The 10,360-nt window shown below is 43.2% G+C and overlaps 1 protein-coding gene across 10 annotated transcripts; it reads left to right on the forward strand.

The window, feature by feature from the left end:
• The first annotated feature begins 1,170 nt into the window (after window positions 1–1,170).
• LOC139568418 (serine/arginine repetitive matrix protein 2-like) lies at window positions 1,171–5,514 on the forward strand. Of its 10 annotated transcripts, none has more exons than XM_071390219.1 (3): window positions 1,171–1,508; window positions 2,616–2,748; window positions 3,536–5,514. In XM_071390219.1, the coding sequence occupies exon 3, from the start codon at window positions 3,565–3,567 to the stop codon at window positions 4,951–4,953; it is 1,389 nt and encodes a 462-aa protein (XP_071246320.1). In that variant the 5' UTR covers window positions 1,171–1,508; window positions 2,616–2,748; window positions 3,536–3,564; the 3' UTR covers window positions 4,954–5,514. The 10 variants fall into 10 exon arrangements, with proteins under 10 accessions (XP_071246320.1, XP_071246321.1, XP_071246325.1 ...); XM_071390220.1 differs by having other exon boundaries at window positions 1,231–1,508; window positions 3,549–5,514; XM_071390224.1 differs by having other exon boundaries at window positions 1,231–1,508; window positions 2,691–2,748; window positions 3,549–5,514.
• Window positions 5,515–10,360: the final 4,846 nt, after the last annotated feature.

The following is a 10,360-nucleotide window of genomic DNA, read 5'->3' on the forward strand; positions in this document are numbered from 1 at the left end:
CAGAGCACCACAGTAGAGGTGTAGACATAATAAATGTAGTAACAGAACCCCACAGTAGAGGTGTAGACATAATAAATGTAGTAACAGAGCCCCACAGTAGAGGTGTAGACATAATAAATTTAGTAACAGAACCCCACAGTAGAGGTGTAGACATAATAAATGTAGTAACAGAGCCCCACAGTAGAGGTGGAGACATAATAAATGTAGTAACAGAGCCCCACAGTAGAGGTGTAGACATAATAAATGTAGTAACAGAGCCCTACAGTAGAGGTGGAGGCATAATAAATGTAGTAACAGAGTCCCACAGTAGAGGTGTAGACATAATACATGTAGTAACAGAGCCCCACAGTAGAGGTGTAGACATAATAAATGTAGTAACAGAACCCCACAGTAGAGGTGTAGACATAATAAATGTAGTAACAGAGCACCACAGTAGAGGTGTAGACATAATACATGTAGTAACAGAGCCCCACAGTAGAGGTGTAGACATAATACATGTAGTAACAGAGCCCCACAGTAGAGGTGTAGACATAATAAATGTAGTAACAGAACCCCACAGTAGAGGTGTAGACATAATAAATGTAGTAACAGAGCCCCACAGTAGAGGTGTAGACATAATAAATGTAGTAACAGAGCCCCACAGTAGAGGTGTAGACATAATAAATGTAGTAACAGAGCCCCACAGTAGAGGTGTAGACATAATAAATGTAGTAACAGAGTCCCACAGTAGAGGTGTAGACATAATAAATGTAGTAACAGAGCCCCACAGTAGAGGTGTAGACATAATAAATGTAGTAACAGAGCCCCACAGTAGAGGTGTAGACATAATAAATGTAGTAACAGAGCCCCACAGTAGAGGTGTAGACATAATAAATGTAGTAATAGAGCCCTACAGTAGAGGTGTAGACATAATAAATGTAGTAACAGAGCCCCACAGTAGAGGTGTAGACATAATAAATGTAGTAACAGAGCCCTACGGTAGAGGTGTAGACATAATAAATAATACATTTAGATGGCTGAGCGGTGGCTTCAACAGCGCCCCGTCAGTCATCCAGGGTTTATCTACATCATTGGTCTTCACCTGTGTACAGCTTCATTATCAGACTATAGAGTACAACAGTATGGGTCATAATACCCATAAAACCTAGCGGTAAAAACAGGAAATGGTTCCAATTGTTTTTTTTTTACACTAATCATTTCTTCACCTGAGACTACTTTATACCAGGTCTGTGTTTCATGTAGTCTTACCCTGGCGTGACGTTTTGATAACCATGGAAATCTCTCTTGGACAAGGGAACTTTTATCAATATATTCACCTGTAATTACCTCCCCAAAAATGAAACGCTAATTAGCCGCTAATGTGGCTATCGTACAGAACTACACATCCTGTCGCAAGCTTCGACGTCACCCCTCAAGACACATTTCTCCACGCAAACTCTCATCAACAAGTATCAAGTTACTCTTTACCCTAGAAAGTAGATATTATAGCCTTTTTTTTGGTTTCTCGTGTAAGTAATTTATATTGTGTATTTCTCATGTGTATTCTTGTTTATTATTTTACAAATTACCTAGTTAGCTACCTTAGTATTTTCACAGTACTATAATTTTTTTAATTACCCTCTAGCCTTTGTATTGAACTAGCTAACATTAGGTCTCTCCGTCGAGCATGTTTCTGTGCTATGTACCGGATTTTAACCACTACTCCGATAAGTACACAATTGTATTTTATAATTTGTGTTACTTTTTAATGTGGTGACATGCTAGCTACCATTTGCCCACCAGGGAAGGGATATTTTGCTAGCTGGTTAACGTTAACTCACCGTTCGTGTAGTCAGACTTGCTAACTTACGTTAGCCCACCGGGGAAGGGATATTTAGCTAACTAGTTGATGCTAACTCACCGTTCGTGTAGTCAGACTTGCTAGCTAACGTTAGGCCACCAGGGAAGGGATATTTAGCTAACTAGTTGATGCTAACTCACCGTTCGTGTAGTCAGACTTGCTAGCTAACGTTAGGCCACCAGGGAAGGGATATTTAGCTAACTAGTTGATGCTAACTCACCGTTCGTGTAGTCAGACTTGCTAGCTAACGTTAGCCCACCAGGGAAGGGATATTTAGCTAGCTAGTTAATGCTAACTCACCGTTCGTGTAGTCGGACTTGCTAGCTAACGTTAGTCCAGCAGGGAAGGGATATTTAGCTAACTAGTTAATGCTAACTCACCGTTCGTGTAGTCGGACTTGCTAGCTAACGTTAGTCCAGCAGGGAAGGGATATTTAGCTAACTAGTTAATGCTAACTCACCGTTCGTGTAGTCGGACTTGCTAGCTAACGTTAGGCCGGCACCATGGCAAGGATAGTTGGTTAGCTAGCACGTCACCGCTTAGAAAAGTCTGACTGCACGAACGGTAAGTTAATGTTAACTAACTAGCTACCTAAATATTGCCCGATGGGCTGGCTAGTTAGGTACCTTGGTGGGCTAGTTAGCTACATTAGCTAAAGTTGGCTAGCTAGCTCACAAAGGACTCATCGCAATGCTTCACCTCTTCAGGGCAAATGGTACCCTAGACTGTACAAGGTGTGTTTGTATTTACTTAAAACAATGTGTTTTCTGTCCAGATAAAGATGGTGATACAGGATTGAAAAAGAGCTGCATCGACATTTTGACTTGTCCCCCTTTTTCGCCATGTTTAGACATGAGGCGGGAACATCAGGCTCACCCCACGAGAAGCAGGGCATGGATGTAAATATTGTGAGTTAATCATTCCACTTAAACTCTGGCTAGTTAGCTGACAAACAAGCATACTGTGCAGATATATCTACACATTCACCTGGCTAATTGATAGTTTGAGGAGGACTGAAATTACCTGGTACAACAGCAAAATGAACTAAACGGAAACATCGAGTTAATCATTCCACTTAAACTCTGGCTAGTTAGCTGACAAACAAGCATACTGTGCAGATATATCTACACATTCACCTGGCTAATTGATAGTTTGAGGAGGACTGAAATTACCTGGTACAACAGCAAAATGAACTAAACGGAAACATCTGCTAATTACTTTAACTATTGCAAATGCTCAGACAGCTGCCATTTCCTGTAAGGAAAGATAAAATGGCCCTGTATTTACCTGAAAAGGAAGCTCCACACAGCCAACGGGGTAAGAAATAATTGAAACATCACAGATATAAATTCCCACTGTGTCCATGATAAAATGCAGTTATCATACTACTGAATGAAACTGTGAAGAGATTAACTCAGACCAGTCTTTGTGATTGAACTTACTTTACCGACATTACTTTAGTTGGCTGCTTGTATGTAATATACATTATTCTGGGAGTCTAGTGTGTGTAATATAACTTATTCTGTGAGTCTAGTGTATGTGTATATTTTTGGACCATCGTCTTCCCTGAAAGCAGGTACTGACAGGAGGACGAGGCCCGTGACGAGAATGATGATCCAGTGCCAGTGTTTAAACTATTTACAAGATATTTACAGATGTTCAATGTTGTAAAAACTATTTACAAGATATTTACAGTTCACTGTTGCAGTGCCGACTTTGGGAGCATGTGGTTCTTGAAACACTCCTCTAGTCCAGCAATAGGAGTCTGCCAGAGGTCATCACGCTGGATGGGGATGGTGATGGAGGCTTTGGTGGTCCACGACAACGAAGAAGCAAGTGTCCCTTCCAGTGATATGGAGCTGACCTTGGACCTGGTGCCGGTAAGGATGGTCTTCACAGAAGCAGTAAGACCCTCCCTCTACTTGGATATAGAAATCCTTCGACTTCACTCCCTCTTCAATGGTCAGGTCCCTTTAGGCACCATAGGAACAATTGACCACCACCGCTGTGTTGCCCAGGATCCCAGACCATCCGGCTCTCGGGACAGAGGGTGGAGGAAGCCAACCAAGTCGTTAGCCAGGTACAGGTCCTCCACTGTGGGCTCTCGGGACAGAGGGGGGAGGAAGCCAACCAAGTCGTCAGCCAGGTACAGGTCCTCCACTGTGGGCTCTCGGGACAGAGGGTGGAGGAAGCCAACCAAGTCGTCAGCCAGGTACAGGTCCTCCACTGTGGGCTCTCGGGACAGAGGGTGGAGGAAGCCAACCAAGTCGTCAGCCAGGTACAGGTCCTCCACTCTGGGCTCTCGGGGACAGAGGGGGGAGGAAGCCAACCAAGTCGTCAGCCAGGTACAGGTCCTCCACTCTGGGCTCTCGGGACAGAGGGTGGAGGAAGCCAACCAAGTCGTCAGCCAGGTACAGGTCCTCCACTCTGGGCTCTCGGGGACAGAGGGTGGAGGAAGCCAACCAAGTCGTCAGCCAGGTACAGGTCCTCCACTGTGGGCTCTCGGGGACAGAGGGGGGAGGAAGCCAACCAAGTCGTCAGCCAGGTACAGGTCCTCCACTGTGGGCTCTCGGGACAGAGGGTGGAGGAAGCCAACCAAGTCGTCAGCCAGGTACAGGTCCTCCACTGTGGGCTCTCGGGACAGAGGGTGGAGGAAGCCAACCAAGTCGTCAGCCAGGTACAGGTCCTCCACTGTGGGCTCTCGGGGACAGAGGGTGGAGGAAGCCAACCAAGTCGTCAGCCAGGTACAGGTCCTCCACTGTGGGCTCTCGGGACAGAGGGTGGAGGAAGCCAACCAAGTCGTCAGCCAGGTACAGGTCCTCCACTGTGGGCTCTCGGGGACAGAGGGTGGAGGAAGCCAACCAAGTCGTCAGCCAGGTACAGGTCCTCCACTGTGGGCTCTCGGGGACAGAGGGTGGAGGAGGCCAACCAAGACGTCAGCCAGGTACAGGTCCTCCACTGTGGACTCTCGGGGACAGAGGGGGGGGGGGAAGCCAACCAAGTCGTCAGCCAGGTACAGGTCCTCCTCTGACTGCACCTGGTCACCTATAGAGACCTGTCAACAGGAAGTGGTCACCCATAGAGACCTGTCAACAGGAAGTGGTCACCTATAGAGACCTGTCAACAGGAAGTGGTCACCTATAGAGACCTGTCAACAGGAAGTGGTCACCTATGGAGACCTGCCAACAGGAAGGATGTTAAGAGCCACATCCCTTTCAGTGCCTGACTCTGAACCTTGGAATGGATTTGTTGTAAGAAAAGTGCTACGTAAGTCAGGATTGATTTGATTGGGGGAAAGGGGGGATATGACAGATTTACCTTGATTTGATGGGGGAAAGGGGGGATGTGACAGATTTACCTTGATTTGATTGGGGAAAGGGAGATATGACAGATTTTTATCTTGTCAGCTCGGGGATTCGATCCAGCAACCGTCCGGTGACTTGCCCAACGCTCTAACCACTAGAATACCTGCCGATTGATGACATCCCAGCTGTAGAATATATAATAAACTGTCATTGTCACATGAGGACAAGTGCAGTTTTTCCCAAAAACGTTTAATTAATAACTTGGGATTTTACCACGACATATCAACCATATAGTGGGAAGGAGCCTATAGATCCAGACTGTGTGAGGGCATGTACCACTCAGAATAAATAAATACTGTACCTTTTAAAGATTTGTCTCTTGTCATGAAAACTATACTGAACAGAATATATGTAAAGTGTTGGTCCAATGTTTCAGAAATATTCAATATGCACAAAAAAAGTGTTTGTTTCTCAAATTTTGTGCACAAATTTGTTTACATCACCTGTTAGTGAGTATTTCTCATTTGTCAAGATAATCCATCCATCTAACAGGTGTGGCATATCAAGAAGCTGATTAAACAGCATGATCATTACACAGGTGCACCTTGTGCTGGGAACAATATAAGGTCACTCTAAAATGTGCAACACAATGCCACTGATGTCTCAAGTTTTGATGGAGCGGGCAATTGGCATGCTGACTGCAGGAATGTCCACTGGAGCTGTTGCATGAGATTTGAATGTTCAATTCTCTACCATAAGCCGCCTCCAACGTTGTTTTAGAGAATTTGGCGGTACCTCCAACCGGACTGAAAACTACAGACCACGTGTAACCATGCCAGCCCAGGACCTACACATCCGGCCTCTTCACCTGTAGGATTGTCTGAGACCAGCCACCCGAACAGCTGATGAAACTAATTCTGATTGGTTGAGCCTGGCTCCCCAGCGGGTGGGCCTGTGCCCTCCCAGGTTCACCCATGGCTGTGCCCCTGCCCAGTCATGTGAAATACATAGATTAGGGCCTAATACATGTTTTTCAATTTACTGATTTCCTTCTATGAACTGTAGCTCAGTAAAATCTGGAAATTGTTGCATGTAGCGTTTATATTTTGGTTCAGTATACAATGTCAGTCGTTTAAAAAAAAAAATCATTCTCATCAATGACAACATTCTAGAACTGAGTTATCACTCATCTAAGTCTTGTATCCGGGGTAACCTGGTTAATGATTTATATAATTGATTAAGTGTCTCCTTCCTTGTAGAATGTTGACCGCTGTATAGAACACATTGTGTTGCTAAGATGCTCAAACATAACTTAATAGCTACAGTCACCTACACAGGATACACTATCCCTCATGCTGGCCCTGGTTAAACCTGTTACCCCTCACTATAGCTGCACTTCTCCACATGGCCAGACTTCTAGTGGTCTTCTCCACATGGCCAGACTTCTAGTGGTCTTCTCCACATGGCCAGACTGATAGTGGTCTTCTCCACATGACCAGACTGATAGTGGTCTTCTCTACATGGCCAGACTGATAGTGGTCCTCTCCACATGGCCAGACTTCTAGTGGTCTTCTCCACATGGCCAGACTTCTAGTGGTCTTCTCCACATGGCCAGACTGATAGTGATCTTCTCCACATGGCCAGACTTCTAGTGGTCTTCTCCACATGGCCAGACTGATAGTGATCTTCTCCACATGGCCAGACTTCTAGTGGTCTTCTCCCCTTTCAATGCTCTTATGCTCATCCTTGAAAAAAAAACCATGAGGTCTGAAGTAGACGCCAGGGTCGACATACTGTACAAACAGTTATCGAGGCTAAGTAATACAGCATTGTGGATCTACTGCTCTGCTAACTAGCTAGCTAAAGTCTATAACACTTAGACTATGGAATGGATCCATTAATTTACCCTTTCACACAGTTAAAATGCTAACTAGCTAGCTAAAGTCTATAACACTTAGACTATGGAACGGATGCATTAATTTACCTTTTCACACAGTTAAAATGCTAACTAGCTAGCTAAAGTCTATAACACTTAGACTATGGAACGGATGCATTAATTTACCTTTTCACACAGTTAAAATGCTAACTAGCTAGCTAAAGTCTATAACACTTAGACTATGGAACGGATGCATTAATTTACCCTTTCACACAGTTGTTATGCTAACTAGCTAGCTAAAGTCTATAACACTTAGACTATGGAAAGGATGCATTAATTTACCCTTTCACACAGTTGTTATGCTAACTAGCTAGCTAAAGTCTATAACACTTAGACTATGGAACGGATGCATTAATTTACCCTTTCACACAGTTAACATGCTAACTAGCTAAAGTGTAGTCTTAGATTGAACAGTAGTAGACCAGCCAACCTGGAATTGAATTTGATTTGAATTGTTTTGCTTGGTACAGGCTGTCATCCATCCTAGAACAAACAATCATTTTAGATTACACAAAGTTACGCCGGATAACACGTTACATTTAGATATTTACGGCCATTTTAAATGGGTCAAATCTGGTGAAAATGGGTAATAATGGAAATGGTAATAGATTTAGGTCAAATATCCTGAAATTCTCAACTAAACCTGAGTGGATAATAAAACACTTAGACTACGGAATGGATGCATTCATTTACTTTTCATTATAGTTATTATGCTTTAAAACATGGAAATATACAGAACATATGAACATTGATGTTTTCAGTTATAGTTGTGCACCACTAAGGACCCTTCTCAGATGACGTTGACCCCCTGAGAGAACTGTGGGAGACCCCACTGAACCAGAAGAACTTTAAATAGTCCCGTTTATCTCGGATCTGTTCAGTGAATTTGGTCCGAATCTGAAAACTGTGGGAGACCCCACTGAACCAGAAGAACTTTAAATAGTCCTGTTTATCTTGGATCTGTTCAGTGAATTTGGTCGGAATCTGTGACTATCCTATTTGGCTGCTTGTACATTTTACCCCTGTTTAAAATGACATTACAGTTTCAATATCTCTGTATCAGAAAGTACGATTCTTACGAGGTCAAGATGCACTGTGCAGAAATCAATCTGCAATTTCCTGCTTGCAAAAATTCTAATAGTTCTCTTAATTTCAGTTTGTGACAAAACAAGAAAGTATAGTGTAGCCCACTGGTGTGTATTCATGGCTGCAAAGGGAAGCTTGGCTTCCCTCACAAAAATGGACAAATAAAAATAAAAGAATCTTTCTAATTTTATGTTTCATAATTTCCCTTCAATTCGCAAGAGGCTGAATGTATCTCACCAGAGAAAGCATCCAAGCGAGTGAAACAGCGCCCCTCTGTCTCTGTATGTGTAGGCCATCTATCTGATGCTGTCTGGTTAAAAAGAGTATGACATTGTTTGTCGCCCGTAGCACTGAATGCAAGGGAAGCCAGAGAGCACTTTCCTTCCCTTGATAAAAACAGTGTTAAAATAATAGTCCACCATCTTTGAGCAAAACTGAGTGAACTCAACGGTGAATAGTCCTGGCACACCAACAAAAAAAAGATGTCAAGGGAAGCCAATTTGGATTTGGCTTCGCCCCAATCACATCACATCAAAAGCACACCTCATTTACAGACTTAAAAAAAAAATGTTGCATCTCGTTGTGTTGTTCTCCAGTGGCTAGCTAGTTAGCAAAAATTTTCACTTTCCTAAATTAGCCGTGGATGGAAATACATTGACTTGAAGTTGAAATGGTGCTGGAATAGTGGAGGCAGCTCCATTTTTCCATTGACTATACACACATGTACACATGGATTTTGTGTTGTAGATATGTGGTAGTAGAGTAGGGGCCTGAGGACACACACTTAATGTGTTGTAGATATGTGGTAGTAGAGTAGGGGCCTGAGGGCAGACACTTAATGTGTTGTAGATATGTGGTAGTAGAGTAGGGGCCTGAGGACACACACTTAATGTGTTGTAGATATGTGGTAGTGGAGTAGGGGCCTGAGGGCAGACACTTAGTGTGTTGTGAAATCTGTTAATGTATTGTAATGTTTTTAAAATTGTATAACTGCCTTCATTTTTTCCTGGACCCCAGGAAGAGTAAAGGGATCCATAATAAATACAAATACAAACGTCGCTGTCCGGTTTTGTGATGAAACAAATGTGTGGTTGAATTTATTCTGCCAAAGTGTGTTCTTATTGCCTATATATCACGGTGGCAAGGCATATGAACTAACAGGTTATAGTGAGGTCGGGCACTGATGTTGGGCGATTAGGCCTGGCTCGCAGTCGACGTTTCAATTCATCCCAAAGGTGTTCGATGGGGTTGAGGTCAGGGCTCTGTGCAAGCCAGTCAAGTTCTTACACATCGAACTTGACAATCCATTGTCATGCTGAAACAGGAAAGGGCCTTCCCCAAACTGTTGCCACAAAGTTGTAAGCACAGAAACGTCTCGAATGTGATTGTATGCTATAGCATTAAGATATATATAATTATATATATATATATACTGGCCCAATAATCGAAAGGTTGCTAGATTGAATCCCCGAGCTGACAAGGTAAAAATATGGCGTCCTGCCCCTGAACAAGGCAGTTAACCCACTGTTCCTAGGGTGTCATTGTAAATAAGAATTTGTTCTTAACTGACTTGCCTAGTTAAATAAAAAAACATCTATAAAAATATGGCCATTTTAACCAGATTTGACCTTTGAAACCCCTTAAAAATTGCCCTTAAAAATCTAAATGTAAGCTGTTATCCAGCCTAACTTTATGGATCTAACATTATTGTTTGATCTAGTATGGATGACAACCTGTAACAAGCAAACAAAAAAAAGCAAGCACAAGTCCAGGTTGGCTGGCCTACTAAAGGCGGTCATTTAAAAAATATATATTGGGCTACTTTCTGACTGTAGGCAAGAATTTGAGGCTAAATAATATAGTTTGTAAACTTCCACCCCCGTGGATAGTTATGTGGGATCTTTGGGACGTCCATACACTAAATCCTAACCACCCTAAGCATAACAATGTTAAACGTCAACTTGTATGGGGTAAGGCCATCGCAAGGAACCTGATAACACGGGTCCCTCTGGACAGACACCGTTTGACAGTCAGGGGGCAGGATCAACATTGTTGTTCTATGACGTTCTTTTCCCCTACATCCAATGAAGATTTGAGAATAATTCGCAGAACCACGCCTAAGCACCACTGTGGCCAATCGTTCTTAAGCATGGTGAGAAATGGGCGGGGTTTTGTGAACAAGCATGTTGACAT

Source organism: Salvelinus alpinus, chromosome 2 (genome assembly GCF_045679555.1).
Source record: "Salvelinus alpinus chromosome 2, SLU_Salpinus.1, whole genome shotgun sequence".
NCBI lineage: Eukaryota > Metazoa > Chordata > Actinopteri > Salmoniformes > Salmonidae > Salvelinus > Salvelinus alpinus.